Raw genomic sequence first — 20,018 nt, forward strand, 5'->3', positions numbered from 1 at the left:
CTGAGCAGAGGCCAGTTCCATGCCCCACTGGAGACTCTCTTTCCCCGGCCAGCCACAAGTTCGGCCAGTGAATAGAGAGTACCTGGAGCGGAGCTTCAGCCTGGAAAGGTGGTTAGGAGGAGGCCAGGAAGAGGCAGAGTGGGAGGGGGGCCGAGTTGCTGCACGATGTGCCTCTGGTTTGTACTTGCCCCCTGGGCTAAAAGTTGCCAGTCAGCCCCTGCCACGAACCTCCTCTTTTCAGGTCCCCCCACTGACGCTCCTTGCCTCTCCCCTCTGTCCAGTGCCCCAAGTAAAAGCCGGAAGTGAGGGAAGAGAAGAGGGGCAGATGTGCATGGCACTGGATGGAATGATGGCTCAGGTAAGTAAAAAGGGGGGGGTGAGGAGGGATGCTGACAGGGCTGGTTGGCTACTGGTAAAGTAGATGCAACCCTTAAATGGAAGACATTTAGTCAACATTTAGTCAACTAAAACAATGTTTATCATAAATATCTGCCTCATTTTCTTAGGCTGATCTCTTCTAGTCCCTTTATAACAGGGGTGGGGAACCTTTTTTCTGCCAAGGGCCATTTGGGTATTTATAAAATCATTCGGGGGCCGTACAAAATTATCAACTTAAAAATGTGCCTGTTATATTTGGTCAAACATTTAATTAACTCACCCCTAATGTGATGGCTGCAACTGCTTCTCTTTGGTGAGGTGTGTGATGTTAGCTGGTATTGATGATGTTGCAACTCGCAACTTGTTTTCCAGGTTTGCGTCGGTCAGTCTGGAGCGCAGTCGACTTTATGGTGGTAAGTTTTGAAATGAACTGCTGGCAGGTAATGCTGGTGGGCATAGCTGACTGGTACTGCTGGTGGGTACTGCTGGCTCAGGCTGGTACTGCTGGCTTGTACTGTGCTGTGGGTACTGCTGGCTGGTACTGCTGTGGGTACTGCTGGCTCAGGCTGGTACTGCTGTGGGTATTGCTGATTCAGGCTGGTACTGCCTTGGGTACTGCTGGCTCAGGCTGGTACTGCTGGCTGGTACTGTGCTGTGGGTACTGCTGGATGGTACTGCTGGCTGGTACTGCTGGCTCAGGCTGGTACTACTGGCTAGTACTGCTGGCTGGTACTGCTGGCTCAGGCTGGTACTGCTGGCTGGTACTGCTGTGGGTACTGCTGGCTGGTATAGCTGACTGGTACTGCTGGTGGGTACAGCTGGCTGGTACTGTTGTGGGTACTGCTGGCTCAGGCTGGTACTGCTGGCTTGTACTGTGCTGTGGGTACTGCTGGCTGGTACTGCTGTGGGTACTGCTGGCTCAGGCTGGTACTGCCTTGGGTACTGCTGGCTCAGGCTGGTACTGCTGGCTGGTACTGTGCTGTGGGTACTGCTGGATGGTACTGCTGGCTGGTACTGCTGGCTCAGGCTGGTACAACTGGCTAGTACTGCTGGCTGGTACTGCTGGCTCAGGCTGGTACTGCTGGCTGGTACTGCTGTGGGTACTGCTGGCTGGTACTGTGCTGTAGGTACTGCTGGCTGGTACTGTTGTGGGTACTGCTGACTCTGGCTGGTACTGCTGTGAGTACTACTGGCTCTGGCTGGTACTGCTGGTTCTGTTGTGGGTACTGCTGACTCTGGCTGTTACTGCTGTCTCTGGCTGTTACTGCTGTCTCTGGCTGTTACTGCTGTCTCTGGCTGGTACTGCTGTCTCTGGCTGGTACTGCTGTCTCTGGCTGGTACTGCTGTCTCTTGCTGGTACTGCTGGTTCTGGCTGGTACTGCTGTGAGTACTGCTGTCTCTGGCTGGTACTGCTGTCTCTGGCTGATACTGCTGGTTCTGGCTGGTACTGCTGTGAGTACTGCTGGCTCTGGCTGGTACTGCTGTGTGTGCTGCTGGCGGGAAATGCTGGCTAGCAGCGGTGCCGTGCTTGAGGAAGAGGCAATGTTTCCTGTATTGGTCACAGGCGGAGTGCATTTGATATCACTCCGACAGTGACTCACTCAGACTGTCACAATGGAGCTGGAACTATACAGGAAGCATTGGCTCCATTCTGACAGATCAGCTGAGAGACACAGACTCAGCTGCACGGGGGGCCGGACCAGATGACTTCGAGGGCCGCATACGGCCCCCGGGAAATAGGTTCCCCACCCCTGCTTTATAACTACTTTCATCCTGCATGCATGCATTCCAACAGTGACTGCATGGGATTCATGATAGTGACAAGAACAGAATATGCCTCCACAATGAGTGTCGGCCAGCTTCTTATAGTTTGCTCCAGGTGCACATGTGACAGGGTGACCACATAACAGGAAGTGTTTGAACGAGGACCTTTAAAGTAAGATTACCAGGTTTTATTTCATTAAAAGTTGTAGATTTAAAAGTACTTACAATTACTTTTTTAAGTCAGCAAGGTAACAGCATATGTGTACAAGAAGCAGAATGTGGACAGATGATGGAATAGCGTATCTGTCCTCCTTATGCACTCCCTCCATTTGGCCTTGTCCATGAAGTGCAATATACAAATGTATGGCTATACACAGCAAATATTTAGAAAATATTTGTTCGGATTACTTCAAGGAGTTGTAAAGTCAGAAGCCGTTTTCTATGCATTAGGATAAAAAGCCTTCTGTGTGCGGCAGCCCCCTCCCCCCCCCCCCCCAGCACTTACCTGAGATCCCTCTCTGTCCAGCGATGTCCACAAGTGTCTCCCTCCTGATTTGCTGAGACACAGGAGCGGCCCCATTGGCTGCTGCTGCTGTCAATTAAAGTCAGCTAGCCAATCAGGAGAAAGAGGGGGCGAAACCGGGTTGGGGCTCCATGTCTGAATGGACACAGGGAGCTGTGACTCGGCTTCCAGTGCCCCTATAGCAAGCTGCTTGCTGTGGGTGCACTGAACAGGAGGGAGGGACCAGGATCACAGAAGAGAGACCCGAAAAGAGGAGAATCCGGGATGCTCTGTGCAAATCCACTGCAACAGTGCAGGTAAGTATAACGTGTTTGTTATTTTTATAGAAAAAAACATGAGACGCTACAATCGCTTTAACATGAGAAAGGCTAAATGTAAGTTTTCTGATTTTTGCACATTATTATATGTTGCTGAACGTATTCTATAAGCCTGTATATGCATTAGTACTGCTGTGGTCCATTTTCCCAATTTTGTGCTTACACAATTGTGGTGAATTTTATTAAGCAGAGAATATTAAGTTGAACGCTTCCTTTTTAAAAAATCTTTACATTTTATTGCACATTAAACCTCTGGATTGCAGAGTATGGACTTGGTGTAGTTACCTTCTGCCGTCTCTTCTCCTTCCTTTTGTCCTCAGTAGCTTGTAACATCTTCTCCTTCCACAAATTGAAGAAGTATGAAGGATCAGTGTAGAATCGGAGGCCATCTTTCTTGTCATCTCTATGGGAGAAGAATATATTTATGTAGGAAGAGACAAGAGACGTGCAGTGGATAGCTGTACTATATACTGAACTTACAATTGACTACCAATTTAAACATATATAAATCTTTATGTACAGTAGCTCAGGGGTCTCCAAACTTTTTTAGTAGAAGGATCACATGATATAATTTGCAAATATTTGTGGGCCAAAAGAATATATATTTTTTTATAAATGATTGAGTTCCCTCTTATATCAGGATCCCCATTAGAGTCCCCCATTTATTTCAGAATCCTCATCAGAGTTCCTTGTTTACAACAGGGTTCCCATCAGTGCCCCCCTTAAAACAGGATCCCCAAAAGAGTTTCCACTTACATTAAGGTTTCCATTAGATTCTCCCTTACATCAGGGTCCCTAACGGATTCTCCCCTTATATCAGCAACCCCATCAAAGTCCCCCATATACATTAGGGTCTTCATCATAGTGCCTCCTTACATCAGGATCCCCAACAAAGTCTCCACCTTCATTAGAGATCCTATTAGATTCCCCTTACATCAGTATTCCCAACTGAGTCTCCCCTTACATAAGGAACCTCATCAAAGTCACCCATTTATATCAGGGTCCCCATCAGAATGTCCCCTACATCAGGATTCCAGACAGAGTCCCCATTTGCATTGGAACTGCTTTTATAGTCCTCCTTACCACTGTAAGGCTTACAACAGGGCTGTAGCAGCAGGGTGGGAGCTGGGAGACAGAGTAGGCCTGCACACTGAAAACTCCTAGCAGTCCGAGCAACGAAGCCTAGTTCACATGGGCCGAATGTTGGGTGACATCGGCCGGTTTAATAAAAACCTGCCGGCATTCAGCCCGTGTGTATGGCAGCTGGTCCGACAGAAGCTGGGTTTTCGGCCAGCTTCTGTCGGACGTGCATAGTGGAAAAGCAGCATCCAACTGACTCCCAATCAGCGCTCTCAGCAAATGGCTGAAAATGCTGACTGGAGTATTCTGGCGGGGGGGGGGGCGCATCCCCCTGTCACAACACAATAGAACAGCAGGGAAGATCACTGTACCAACATTGGACTGTTAGTACAGTGGCTCCAACCGAAGCTGTCAGGTTTTTTTTACGTTCAACCTGCTGGGTTGAATGAAAAAACAAGTAGTGGTGCGTACTAATCTTTATGATGATGACAACACAGCAGGGGGGGGGGGCTATGCTGAAGACTGCAGGGGGTTGGGGGAAATTAAATTATAGGCAGCCTCTGCTGACCTGAATCCTCAGTCTGTGAATTGAGAATACATTACTATCCTTAGCTACAGGCCAGATAAATTATTTTAGTGGGTCGGATGTGGCCCCTTGGACCATAGTTTGGAGACTCTGATAAAAAATACTGTTATGATACTCATAAAAATACAGTATGATGTTCATGATCTTACATATATGAGCTCAACATGTCTAGACAGTTATCAGGCATCAAATGGTACAGAAATGACCAGCACAAATATCTACAGAACATAATCACAATACAAAAATTGAACTGGCTGAGTTGGACATTTCTGCTGATGACTATTGTTTATCACTGCCGCTTTGGAGACAAACTCATGTACTATTAGCCTTCATGCTCGCAGTACAGCAGAATTTAAGCTTTGGTGTGAACTGAATATAAAAAAACATATCCTAAACAACCTTTTCTGTCTTGGCTCTCATTTGATGTCACTCTGACTGTCCCCTATTCCTCCGAACTTGCTGGCTCATTAAAGGTAAACTCCCAACCAAAAACGCTAAATACAGGGATGAAATATATATGCAAACTGCTTCACCTGACAAAATATTGATAAATCTCTTTAGCCACTTTTGTAATCCCTGCCATGCTGCATAGCCCAAGAAAGTGATACAACTTTCTGTACTACAGTTAAGGGTTATGATGCTGTTACCTGCCTATTCCAGCAAGATGGCTGGACAAAGAATGAGCACCAGCACACACAAATCCGAGCGTCTCTGTGCTCTCCACAACTGAAGCATATAGACTGAGAGCACTGTGCAATGTATAAAAAGCCTTTACAGTAGCTTTTACTACTGGGCTTCCCTACCTTAAGCCAGCCATATATGTGTCCAAAATTGGCTGGTTCAGTAGGGACCGGTTGCATTTCAATCCATGTAAGGGGACAGTGGTTGTACTGAAGTCAACTTACTGATTGACTTCTGTTCAACCAGCCAGTTGGAATGCTGCTCAATCAACGCCACAGGCTATAGCCGGCAGCACTGATCCGTGTATTCTGACCCGCTGTTAGAGTACAATAGCTCAGTGGGGAGGATTTCCCCATCCACCTTGATTGTGTTGAATGTGTGGATCGGGGAATCAGGTCAGTTTTTTTAAATTACCATGCTGGTTGAATACAAAAAACCTGAATAATCTTTGGGCTGCTTTAAACTGAGTTCTGCTGTGCAAGAGAATACTGGAAGATAAAGTAGTAAGATTTGATAACTGACAATAGCCCTCTTGCCACTTTCACGTTTAAAGCTTCAAGTTGATTACTGCAAATTCCAAGTTTTTAGTTACACCATGATCAGTTAAATCTCTGGTGTTTCAAAACATACCAATGTTATCCACAGGTCCTCTGGCTGAATGTACAAAAGAGGGAGAATACTGTATATTGATCAAAAACTTCCAATACATTTAGGATTCAATAGATCTATTGGGCTTTTGGAAAATTATGTTTTAAAAGGGCAAATGTCCACGTCAGGAACCCCCCCTGAAGAAGTCACGTGATCCTGTGGAGTAACACGTAGGGGAGGGGCAACAGGACAGCATGGCGCCCGGATACAGTGTGGAGACAGAGACTCCTGCGGCTTGTGCGGTGTCACAGACATATCAAATATTTTAAGTGTGCATAGAGTGGTGTACTGGAAGCACCTAAAAAATGTGAGTACGTTTCCTATCTTTTAATAAAGTTGGATTGATTTTATGATATAAGCACTATTTTCCTTTAGCAAAAGCTATTTGATGAGGCTGGCATGCTATGAGACAGCAGTAAAGGGAGGAGGAAAAAGAAGATCCGATTCACATACTTCTATGATGAATAGAAGTATGTGAATCACTATGATGAAGACCCTAATGTATATGGGGGACTTCCGAGTCACACACAGTAAGATGAGAATATACCCAAAAGGGGGGGAGCACGAGTGTGGTAATACACCATTGTGACTATCGGAGCACTACAAGCAGCAAATGGAATATAAAACCGCTACAAGATTTTAGTTATTTTCACTGGATTCAATAAATGGACTGTATTGATATAATTAATATTTATGCACAGATATTGCATGCATCTATTAAGGATGTCACTATATATATGCACAGATATTGCATGAATTTAATAAGGATGTCACTATACTGTATTTATAAATATGTGTAAGTTGGCACACAAATTTATTGTCACTAAATGTATTTATTTTTTCACTTTTATTTTTCTAAATTTACTTGTGTATACACAAAGAAAGGATGTGCTATTAGATATCACTTAGCCTCGGTTTCCACTAGTGCGGCTACGAAGTCGTGCTTCTTCTAGCACGACTTCGTAGCAAAAGTAAACCGCGGCTTCAGTTAGACTTGTCCCTCATATATAGAGGGAAGTCGCGCTCAAAAGTAGTACACGATTTCGTTTTGAGGTCGCGGCAACTGAAGCCGCGGCAGTGGAAACGGTCCCCATTGAAAACAATGGGGTTTGACTTGCTGTGCGACTTGACATGTGTCAAGTCGCACCGCAAGTCGCACTAGTGGAAACCGAGCCTTAGGGTTTGCTAGCATGGCAATTTTGTAAATAGGCACATTTGTATGGAAATGTGAAAGTGCCTGCAGCTGTTTTGAAGGCCTAATTAACACAAATATAGCAGTTCGCAAGATGCTTCCATTGACAAATGTCCACATGTGTTGTGTTCACCTGTAAGGAGTGAGAATATTAAGAGGTGGAGGCTTGTCACATCGTTGGTACATCTCCATAACTGGATTTGGTATGGAATTCCGAGACACCACTTGTTGATTCTGCACTGTGGAGCTTTTAAAAGCTTTCCTCATATTAATGTCCTGCAATGAAACTGAAGACAGGTACACAAATGTTATTGAAACTACTGTGGAGTGGCCATGCAACCATTTATTTTCAAATAAATGATTGCCTAATATGTTTTTTCTTTTTAGGCAATTCCAAGTTTCTTCCCATTTCTTTTCTCCAGATTATTACAAACAACCCCCATGTATAGTGCTTATCATTAAACTAACCCTTGACCATAATTCCTAATTTAACTCTAACCTTGAAAAATATGATGATGATAGCACTCAGGAATTTAGACTCTGCAGCCTGCTGGGAGGATATGCGATGTATGAGGATAAGGAACTGTTTATAATGTTCTATGAAATCTCAAGTGACCTGACTTGTTATGTGACTTGGAATCCAGTAGTACTACTCATGAGAACTCTAAATGCCAGTGAGGTAGTTCACCACATCACCCCAGCTTTAGGACTTTTTTATTTTCTTTCAGTATTGCTTAGATAAAGGGAAATAACACATACACATTTTTAAGTGAGAACTAGATGATCTAATATCCTACACTTGCTGGTGTGTTGGATACTGTGTCACCTGTTGGGAGCTGTGGCTCCTCCTACCAGTACAGGACATATCAGCCGACACAAGCACCGGTCAGGGTGTTATCTGTCTAGCACACTCCCAACGGTCAAATAGCAGTGACACTTGGAGCTCCTTAAACCACTTAAGCCCCGGAAGATTTTACCCCCTTCCTGACCAGGGGGTTTTTTGCGATTTTTTACTGCTTGACTTTAACGGACAATTGCATGGTCGTGCGACGCTGTACCTAAACGAATTTGACGTCCTTTTTTTCCCACAAACAGAGCTTTCTTTTGGCGGTATTTGATCACCTGTGCGATTTTTACTTTTTGTGCTATAAACAAAAAAAGAGCGTCAATTTTGCAAAAATAACAATATTTTTCACATTTTTTTATATGAAATTCCCAAAAAAAATGTAAAAATCAAAAATTTTTAACATTTTTGGCCAATTTGTTTTATGCTACAAATGTTTGGTAAAAAAAAACGCAAAAAGCGTATTTTGATTGGTTTGTGCAAAAGTTATCACGTTTACTAACAAAGGGAAAGATTTTTGTAATTTTTGGTGTTTTTTTTTTAACAAGTAATGGCGGCGATCTGCGATTTTTTTTGCGGGACTGCGACATTGCGGTGGACAGATCGGACCCTTGACAGACATTTTTGATACTTTTGGGGTTACCAGTGACATTACTGCAGTAATCAGTGCTATACATATGCACTGTTACTGTAAAAATGACACTGGCAGGGAAGGGGTTAACTGTATTGGAGAGGGAGGGGTTATGTATGTCCTAGGGGCGTGTTTCTAACTGTGATTGGACATTGCTACTAGTGTAAAAACAGAGATCAACGGTCCTACATAGTAGAACGTCTGATCTCCATTTTTACACAGGGGAGAATGACAGGCAGCTTGTTTACATTAGCCGCCTGCCTTTCTCCCTTCCCAGCGAACGATCGCGAGTGACCGGTGGACATTGGGTCCACCGGTCACACGCACTGACTTGTTAGGGAATGGCTCACAAGCCAGTGACAGGCTAGTGACGTACCAGTATGTCACTTTGCCTGGCCGGGGCTGACCGCCGCAGTATATGTACTTGCGGCGGTCGGCAAGTGGTTAAGAAAGTAAAGGTTTTGACTGTCTGCCCAGAAGGGAAATGTTAAACTTCTTTTATATAGTATTTCTTTTTTGGCCCTTCACTCTGCAGGGGAATGTTCTCTTAGCTTAGTGAAAAAAAAAAAATGTAGTTTTGCTTGTACAAAGCTGGATGACAGAAGTCAGCAGAGCTTCACCTCATACATTACCTTAATGCAGGACAATACCACCTCGACATAAGAGATGCGGTGTTCCCTGCCTGGCTGCTGACATCTTCGGGTGTCCCACTTCTGAGTCCTGATCGCTGCCTGACTTTATTGGCCAGGCAAGGATGATGTTACTCCCGCGCATAAGTAGGAGTTTAGTCAGATCCAGCATTTCCAATTTTATACAGTGAGCGGCTCGTGCACAGCCTACTGTAGAAGGGCCAACAGGCAGGTAAGTAACAAAGCATTTCTCTTCTGCATTCAATTTCTTTCCTGTTCGCTCATTTTTAATTGTGGTCTAAGGTTTCACTTTAAGGAAAAATTCCCTTGTAAACAGCCTTGCTTTGTGCACTGGTCCAAATCATTTGTTGGAGGGGGATTATGATGTGGGGTTGTTTTTCAGGGGTTGGGCTTGACCCCTTCATTCCAGTGAAGGGAACTCTTAAAGCGTAACTCCACTTTTGTTGAGAAAAAAACATTCCCCTCTGGGTGATCTCTGTACACTACAAGGATTTTAACAAACGTTGTTGCAGATTCCTACCTTTTGTTATACTGAAGAAATCATTGTTTCTTGGAGTGGTTTCATAATTATCTATCAGCTGTGGCAGTTGCAGAGCTCTAATGAGGAAAGCTGCTGGGCCTGCATCCCTTTAGACATGCTCCTATTGGGAGTATCTCACCAAAAATGACATTTTTATTGCAGGGGATGCCAGAAATCTGACTGGTATCTTAGGCAGACTTCTGGAAAAATTGGTGAGCCAATCACACAAGCAGGAAATTATGTTTCTGGGGTGTGGTCAGTACACATTCTGTGTACAGAACAGCCCCAGGTAGCTATATTGCATTTTCAGAAAACACAACAGATGCAGATTGAAAAGGAAAGGTAATTTTTAATACCATTCAATTACAATATGATTTGTGTCGCAATTGTATACGCTATATTGTTTTTTCTTTATTTTCTATTTTCTTCCCCCCACGAAAGTGGAGTTACCCTTTAAGGCATCAGCATAGCAAGACATATTGGACAATTTCATGCTCCCACCTTTGTGGGAACAGTTTGGGGTTGGCCCTTCTTGTTCCAACATGACTGCGCACCAGTGCACAAAGCAATGTTCATAAAGACATGGATGAGCGAGTTTGGGGTGGAGGAACTTGACTGGCCTGCACAGAGAGCTGACCTCAACCCAATAGAACCCCTTTGGGATGAATTACAGTGCAGACCGCAAGCCAGGCCTTCTCTCCAACAGCAGTGCCGGACCTCACAAATGCGCTTTTGGAAGAATGGTCAACCATTCCCATAGACACACTCCTAAACCTTGTGGACAGCCTTCCTAGAGGAGTTGAAGCGGTTATAGCTGCAAAGGGTGGGCCAACTTGATATTGAACCCTATAGACTAAGACTGGGATGGCATTAAAGTTCATGTGCCTGTTAAGGTAGGCATCCCAAGGCTTTTGGTAATAAAGTGTATACATATACTGTGTGTATATAGATATATAAATATATATATATTATTTTTATATGTTTATGCCATTTTACTCCTACAGTAAAGGCCCTTTGATCTGCATGTCATTTAGAACCTCGATATAACTAATTATCTATGCAGTTTATGCCTCTTCAGAATAATTGTGTCCTAATGAACAAATGGCCAGATTAATAAATTAAAAATGATTGCAGAGCAGCACATTAGAAAATAACGCTCTGTACAAGTAGGTCATTTGGGCCTGGGCGCTGTGTCTGAGAGAAGAGGGCAGAAGTGCCTAAATTAATTGAAATTCAGATGTGTCCAATTACTGCCAACACTTTTTAGATGTTTGGGAAGGTTCATCTGGTATTTTTAGCATATCGATGAAAAGAGCAGGAACTCAGTTACAGATGCTTCAACAGCAAGCAGTTTATGGATTATCGGCAAAAATCTAGTCATGACAAAACCAGTAACGCATTTCAGCTGGTGAGGCCTTATTAATAGATACCTATCAGAAGCTATATGTCACAGTTAAATACCCTTAACCCCCCCATATAACTTTAATTATGATCCTATAATGGTGGTAAGAAGGAATTATGTAGTCCCACATTACTTCCAATAAAAGCTGGCAGGAGTGATTGAGCCCTGAGATACCCTGCAACGCAACTTAAAAATCCACCACACCTCCTGTTCCAGGAGTCACTGGTGTAAGTCACTGTCCCTGTCTTACAAATATACTCTACTCTCTCTGCTCAACAAAAGAAAAAGAAAGTGGTGTTCATCCTAGGAACTTTCATAAAATGTTTTGAAACATAGAAGGGATGTCTAGCTTCAGGATTTATCCCATCACAAAAATGCTCACCCACCATGATGAACTCCACCACATTATCAGAGGCGTAACTAGAACCTTCAGGGCCCCAGTGCAAGAAACCATGAAGGACCCCTGGCCGGGGCCCTTCCCTTCAAGCCTGGGGCTCTTCCCATTGATCCTGGGGCCCTTTACTCTTGTTGCGGGACCCCTTATTACGGTCCAGCAGCTGGACCCTTTCACAAGTTCTGCAGTGGGCCCCCTTCCTGCCATCTTGGGGCCTCCCCACGGTGGTGGAATGCCAGGGCCCAGTCACAAGTGTGACCTTTGTGATCCTGGAAGTTCACCTACTGGTGTCAGTAGTTTTTATTTTTTGGTATTTTAATTGTATTATATTATTGGATTATAATTTTATTTTATTACAATGTCACTGACTATGACTCTGTCCTTTCAAAAAAGGAAGGAGCTGGTAAATTACATATTTACCGACCGCTTCCTGGGCTTCCTGGTTCTCTATAGTGACACATCCCCTGCAGTAGCCAGCAGGAGGGGGGAGGGAGCACAGTGGGGGGGGGACCAGGGGAGCACAAGAGGAAAAAGGAGGACAGTGATTTCTCTACATGCTGCCCCCGCCACCCCTCCTATCCAGGTGTACAGGGGAGCCGCACAGGCCCCCTGGAGCACGGGGCCCAGGTGCAATTGCAACCCCTGTAGTTACGCCCTTGCACATTACAGTATGTGTATGTGGCACTTGAACTTCATGGAAACATGGATTGACTTTTCTACTTCCCCTCACCTTAAGTCTTTTCTATGACTTAACAACACTGGACTCACTTACAATGCCTGAATCTGAGCCTTTGTTTCATTTATTTTTTTTAATTTTATTGCAAATATTTAAAAAAGTATCGTATGTCAAAGACTTATTTTTCTTATATTCCTCAATCAGTTTTAACATATTCTTGAAAACATCCCGTGTATCCCAGCAGGTAGGATGTATGCGTCATTTTCTTTCATAGTAGTTCCTAACTGCGAATCAGTTGGCAACAATTCGATTTTATGGTGGGAGATATTTTGGGCTACTGACTGTTAAGAAATAAACCTATACAGCCTTATCCCCTTAACATTTTATTCTATTGTATTATTTTAATTACATATTATTCTACATAAAATCACATAGGAAATATCATTATTATGTTTATAGGTACAGTACGTGTAATATACTGTACTGTATGATTTCTTAATTCTCATGTTGTGTTAAACTGGAAAAATAGATATAGAAACATTTGTAAATAATGGTACAGAATACATTATGGGGTATATTTACAAAGCAGTGAATCTGACATTTTGAAAGAGAACTGTATTTTACAACTTTCTTCTTCAAAACATCATGTTGGTGTTAAACATATCAATGTTGCAAACAATCTAAAGTGAATAGTGTATGGACTAACAAAACTCCTTTCTAAGGTAATGTACTACTAAAAGGGCCATATCATGTTATGGATCTCTGCTAAGAGAATAATTGCCTGCAGCAACAGCATGAAAATGTGATTTTGAAAGATTTATCCATTGGAGGCCTTAGGGAGGTAAGCATATCTGTATAGCAGTCGCTAGAACTCCTTGAAAAGTATTGAAGCCATAAATGAAACCCAGCACTATATTTTCAGTTCAATACCAGTCTTCCAAAGACAAGCTATGGTCGCATATATACTTATTTTCCATTTGCTGTACTTTGGAATATCCTTTTGATTTAAAATCATGTGAGAGACTGCAGAAAAGATGGGGACTCCTATAAATAATAGAAAACTAGAGCATCTAAAATGTATACTTCATTCATTCATGTCATTGTTCATTCAGTTGTTCATATCCTTTCTATGTCTCATTCATGCATTCATCATTTATTCTCTGTCTGTCCTTGAATAACTGATTACTTGAAATTGTGTTCTATAACTGATGTTAATCACTTACAAGTGCCACTATTTACAATGAATACAATGAGGCTTGTCCGATAAAGCAGTGCAAAATACAATATCGATTTGCAAAATGAAGTAATCCATGGTAACCAATCAGATGTCTGAATTAATTTCTTAACTGGAGTAAATCAAATGCTGATTTGTTGCTATGGATAACTGCATATCTAGAAATCATCAATGTTCTTGGAACTGTTTTATTAAATAAACCCACAACCTTAAGTTTCATTATTTCTAGAAAAGAAACTCAAATAACTTCCAATTTTTTCTGTGACAAATGAATTCTATGTGTGCCTGTGTCCCCAATGGGTGACTCCATTTTCTAATGGATCTCTTGTGGCACATGCTATTTAATGTAAGACGCAAACAACACCACTTGTGTACTGCCTGTTACTGTTGCCAGTCCTTCTCCGTACACTGAAGCAGTGCCAAAATGTTTCCGCGACACATCTAAGTACCAAGAGGTATAAACATAATAGTTTTGTGGGAAATTATGCTTCAGTCTAAATCACAGGACACATAAGTGTTCTATAAAAACCCATGATGGGATTAAACTGTGAGCAATCACCTTCCTCCACAGTGGAGTCCAACTGAGTTACTTTGATGACAAGTAAGTCCACTCTCTCCTGCAGGGAATTCATCCTCATATAGAAACTGTTTGCTTCATTAAAAAGCTCCCCAAAGATGTCCTCTGCATGTCGACCTGCGTCACGGGAAAGAAAAAAAATGGAAGGAAACTAAGCTGGTTAACTATGTGCTGGAAATGAGGTTAAAATCTTCTTATTGCCTGTCACACATTGCTATGCCTTAGGGAGTCTACCACTAGTTGGTGAGTCACTTACTGAGAACAAGCATGCAGCTAGTAGACCTGATATGTGCACCCTTGTTTCAGGTAAGTGGATCCCCAAGAAGTGCTGAAATGGTTAGAATGTCAGCTCTAAAGCCTAAACCTTCAAAGTCAATATAGTCATTTTTATATTTCTGTCCTGAAAGGGTCTTTTTTAGAGCGATGTCACACAAGTTGTAAAACAGGTTGACAATAACCTGGTAAAATGTCCACACTGGGCTCATCATCTCACTAGTGAAGCATGGTTTAAGAGAAGATTATCTGGATGGGTTAGAATGGTCCGGTCTATTCAGGTGAGCGTCTCCAGTGCAAGTCGGGCCACCAGGGACCATGCGGGGTTTACACCAAATGAGGTGTTTGATTTGCTCTTTCATTTGACGTGAGCATTGATGGTTTCCTGTCCGCCAATCAGTGGACTCTATCGTGTGACGCCAGTAGCTCTGCCGTAACCGTGCCGTACCATTTCCTATGGCCCTACATCTGAAGCAGGACCAGGAATGGTGCGGTTTGGTTCGGTTGTATGGGCCACTTTCATAATGGAAACACTCAAATTAGCGCACCGTAGCGAACCGACCCGAACCGATCCGCTCAGTGGAAACGAGGCATAAGATAACATGACTGCAGTGTTACCTTTGGTTTGCTTGACCAATGCCTGTGCTATTTTTGTCCTGTTCCTCTATATTTATTGCTTCTGCCTAGCTCTGCTGCTTTCAGATAACCTTCCATACAGTATTATCACTGAGCCGAAAAACAGCTGCACTCTCCTCAAAAAAAAATTCCAGGTTTGGTTATATTATACAAAGCTGTACTGATCCAGCTTGAATGAAATGAACTTTAAATAGTGTATGCAACAGCAAGCCAATGCCCCTGGAAGCTGGGAATCCTTGAAGTAAGATGCTGCTCCTTCAGTGATCTACGCTTGCACTTGGGTCTCACCACTGAATGCCTGCACTCCTGCTTACTGAATACTGGAGGTTTGTCTCAGCAAGGACATCATTCAGAGAATGCTTTGCATTTGCTGAATAAATGCAAACATTCTCTGATTGGATAAGATGGGGAGGAGGGGTGGTTCTCCACCTCATCCAACCAGAGAATGCTTTGCGGAAAGTATTCACAGGGCTTCACTTTTTCCACATTTTGTTATGTTTCAGCCTTATTCCAAAATTGATTAAACTCTTTTTTTTCCTCAAAATTCTACAGAAAATAACCCTTGATGACAATGTGAAAGAAGTTTGAAATCTTTGCAAATGTGTTAAAAAAAAAAAAAAACAATAAAAATCACATGTACATAATTATTTACAGCCTTTGCCATGACACTCAAAATCAAGCTCAGATGCATCCTGTTTCCACTGATCATCCTTGAGTTGTTTCCACGACTTGATTGGAGTCCACCTGTGGTAAATTCAGATGATTGGACATGATTTGGAAAGGCACACAACTGTCTATATAAGGTCCCACAGTTAACAGTGCACGTCAGAGCACAAACCAAGCCATGAAGTCCAAGATATTGTCTGTAGACCTCCAAGACAGGATTGTATCGAGGCACAGATCTGGGAAGGGGTACAGAAAAATGTCTGCAGCATTGAAAGTCTCAATGAGCACAGTGGCCTCCACCATCTGTAAATGGATGAAGTTTGGAACCATCAGGACACTTCCTAGAGCGGGCCTCCCTGCCAAACTGAGCGATCGAAGAAGGGCCTTAGTCAGGTGGCCAAGAACCCGATGGTCACTCTGACAGATCTCCAGCATTTCTCTGTGGAGAGAGGAGAATCTTCCAGAAGAACAACCATCTCTGCAACTCTCCACCAATCAGGCTTGTATGGTAGAGTGGCCAGACGGAAGCCACTCCTCAGTAGAAGGCACATGACAGCCCACATGGAGTTTGGCAAAAGGCACCTGAAGGACTCTCAGATCATGAGAAACAAAATTCTCTGTTCCGATGAAACAAAGATCGAACTCTTTGGCCTGAATGGAAAGCGTCATGTCTGGAGGAAACCAGGCACCGCTTATCACCCTGCCAAAGCCATCCCTACAGCATGGTGGTGGCAGCATCATGCTGTTGGGATGTTTTTCAGTGTCAGGAACTGGGACTAGTCAGGATTGAGGGAAAGATGAATGCAGCAATGTACAGAGACATCCTTGATGAAAATTTGCTCCAGAGTGCTCTGGACCTCAGACTGGAGTGAAGGTTCCTTTTCCAACAGGACAACAACCCTAAACACACAGCCAAAATAACAAAGGAGTAGCTACAGGACTACTCTGTGATAGTCCTTAAGTGGCCCAGCCAGAGCCCAGACTTAAACCTGATTGAACATCTCTGGAGAGATCTGAAAGTGGATGTGCACCGACGCTCCCCATCCAACCTTATAGAGCATGAGAGGTCAGAAGAAGAAGAATGGAAGAACTGTCCAAAAATAGGTGTGCCAAACTTGTAGCATCCTACTCCAGAAGACTTGAGGCTGTAATTGGTGCCAAAAGTGCTTCAACAAAATATTGAGCAAAGGCTGTGAATGCTTATGCACATGTGGAAAAAGTGAAGCGCTGTGATTAGTTTCCAGATGCACTGTATATTCAGAAAACAAAAGACATTCTCTGAATGGCACACATGCTGACCATCTGACCTCCTGTATTCACAATGCATCAGGCTGGCTGCCCGGCACAGGACCAAGAACCAAGTGGAGATCACTGGAGTAGCGGGGTCTGCTTCAGTTTTTTCCAGTTTTATAGGGGCATCGGCTAGGTACCAAGCTGAACCAATGTAACTGTTTAGAGATATCTAGATAGATAGATATACAGTATCTCACAAAAGTGAGTACACCCCTCACATTTTTGTAAATATTTTATTATATCTTTTCATGTGACAACACTGAAGAAATGACACTTTGCTACAATGTAAAGTAGTGAGTGTACAGCTTGTATAACAGTGTAAATTTGCTGTCAAAACAACTCAATACACAGCTATTAATGTCTAAAGCGCTGGCAACAGAAGTGAGTACACCCATAAGTGAAATTGTCCAAATTGGGCCCAATTGGCCATTTTCACTCCCTGTTGTCATGTGACTCGTTAGTGTTGCAAGGTCTCAGGTGTGAATGGGGAGCAGGTGTGCTAAATTTGGTGTTATCGCTCTCACTCTCTCATACTGGTCACTGGAAGTTAAACATGGCACCTCATGGCAAAGAACTCTCTGAGGATCTGAAAAAAATAATTGTTTCTCTACATAAAGATGGCCTAGGCCTGTGATGGTGAACCTTTTTGAGCCCGAGTGCCCAGACTTCATCACAAAAGCAACTTTTTTTTTTTAAAGTGCCAACACTGCAATTAAACTGCAGACACCCAGGTGAGGATCACACACTCTAAGAGGGATTGTAGTCAATTCAGCACTCACCTGGCTCCAGCGTCCAGTGTCAGTGTGCCTGGCAGCAGCTTCTTCTTTTCTTGGTGCCTTTGATCACCCTCCTCACTCTTGATGGTGTCCTCTCAACACTGTCTTCTTGCTCCTCTCTGGCTGGTTCAACTCCAGGGGCTGTTGTGGCTTGGGCTCTCTCTCTGCCTCCTGAACCACCACCTCACTCTTGTCTCCACACTCCTCTCTCCCTTCTCTCTCAGCCCTTTTTTTTCCTCGGGGATCCAGGCTGTCCCTCCTCTTATTTTTTGAGGGCATGCTGGGGCTGTAGTTTTTCTGTAATTGATTAAAAAGGAGCCATAGCCTTTTGGAACTACATGTCCCGTGATGCACTTGTCCTGGCTCCTCATTGGTCCCTAGCTTCAGCCAATGGGGAGGCAGGAGGAATCAGAGTAGGCAGCGATCCCTGTAAGCACCGCTCTGTCCCTGTCCCGCACTGCTTGACAGAAGAAGGGGGACGAGTAGGGGAAATACACTGACAGCCTGCACTCACTTCTTACCTTGTCACGGTGCGGGCAGTGGCAAGGGCTCTCGGGTGCCCACAGAGAGAGCTCTGCATGCCAGCCATGCCATAGGTTCGCCATCACTGGCCTAGGATGACCACCAGGACCATACAGTGGTTTACCAGGACAGGTTCCACTCAGAAAAGGCCTCACCATGGTCGACCAAAGAAGTTGAGTGCACATGCTCAGCGCCATAATCAGAGGTTGTCTCTGGGAAATAGACGTATGAGAGCTGCCAGCATTGTTGCAGAGGTTGAAGGGGTGGGGGGTCAGCCTGTCCGTGCTCAGACCATACGCCGCACACTGCACCAAATTGGTATGCATGGCTGTCATCGCAGAAGGAAGCCTCTTCTAAAGATGATGCACAAGAAAGCCCGCAGACAGTTTGCTGAAGAAAAGCAGACTAAGGACATGGATTACTGGAACCATGTCCTGTGGGTCTGATGAGACCAAGATAAACTTATTTGTTTTAGATGGTGTCAAGTGTGTGTGGCTGCAAACAGGTGAGGAGTACATAGATAAGTGTGTCTTGCCTACAGTCAAGCGTGGTGGTGGAGTCATTGTCTAGGGCAGCATAAGTGCTGCGGGCACTGGGGAGCTACAGTTCATTGAGGGAACCATGAATGCCAACATGTACTGTGACATACTGAAGCAGAGCATGATCCCCTCCCCTTGGAGACTGAGCTGCAGGGCAGTATTCCAACATGATAACGACCCCAAACACACCTCCAAGACGACCACTGCCTTGCTAAAGAAACTGGGGGTAAGGGTGATGGACTGCCCAAGCATGTCTCCAGACCTAAACCCTATTGAGCATCTGTGGGGCATCCTCAAATGGAAGATGGAAGAGCGCAAGGTTTCTAACATCCACCAGCTCCGTGATGTCATCATGGAGGCGTGGAAGAGGACTCCAGTGGCAAGCTGTGAAGCTCTGGTGAACTCCATGCCCTGGAGGGTTAAGGCCTTGCTGGAAAATAATGGTGGCCACACAAAATATTGACACTTTGGACATTGTCACTTAGGGGTGTACCCACTTTTGTTGCCAGTGCTTTAGACATTAATGGCTGTGTGTTGAGTTATTTTGAGGGGACAGCAAATTTACACTGTTATACAAGCTATACACTCACTACTTTACATTGTAGCAACGTGTCATTTCTTCAGTGCTGTCACATGAAAAGATATAATAAAATATTTACAAAAATGTGAGGGGTGTACTCACTTTTGTGAGATACTGTATATATATATATCTTGTGAGATACTGTGTATACATATATATATATATATATATATATATATATATATATATATATAATACACTGCTCAAAAAAATTTAAGGAACACATCAGATCTCAATAGGGAAAAAAATCATGCTTGATATCAATGCTTATATGGACTGGGTAAGGTGTTAGGAATGAAAGGATGCCACATAATTTGATGAAAATGAAAATTATCACTCTACATAGGGCTGAATTTAAAGACACCCCTAAAAATCAAAGTGAAGATATGATGCAGCAGGCTAGACCATTTTGTTAAAATTTCATCTTTTGTGACTGTTTTTCACTAGTTTTGAATTTGGCTAGAGTCAGTGTCACTACTGGTTGCATGAGGCGATACCTGGACCCTATAGAGGTTGCACAGGCAGAACCACCTCCACCAGGAAGGCACTTGCCATTGCCAGAAGGTTTGCTATGTCTCCCAGCACAGTCTCAAGAAGAGCATGGTGGAGAATCCAGCAGACAGGCAGTTACTCTAG

At 43.7% G+C, this 20,018-nt stretch overlaps 1 protein-coding gene across 2 annotated transcripts in view; it reads right to left on the reverse strand.

The window, feature by feature from the left end:
* LOC309560748 (actin-binding protein WASF3-like) overlaps window positions 1–20,018 on the reverse strand; it is a 78,065-nt gene that overhangs the window by 54,255 nt on the left and 3,792 nt on the right. For both annotated transcript variants that reach the window (XM_082264396.1, XM_082264395.1), the window contains exons 2-4: window positions 14,080–14,214; window positions 7,303–7,456; window positions 3,268–3,385 (exon numbers count right to left, since the gene is read on the reverse strand). In XM_082264396.1, coding sequence (XP_082120522.1) covers window positions 3,268–3,385; window positions 7,303–7,456; window positions 14,080–14,214 — 407 coding nt within the window. The remainder of the gene's footprint in view (window positions 1–3,267; window positions 3,386–7,302; window positions 7,457–14,079; window positions 14,215–20,018) is intronic.

Source organism: Pelophylax lessonae (genome assembly GCF_965119305.1).
Source record: "Pelophylax lessonae genome assembly, chromosome: 7".
Taxonomy (NCBI): domain Eukaryota; kingdom Metazoa; phylum Chordata; class Amphibia; order Anura; family Ranidae; genus Pelophylax; species Pelophylax lessonae.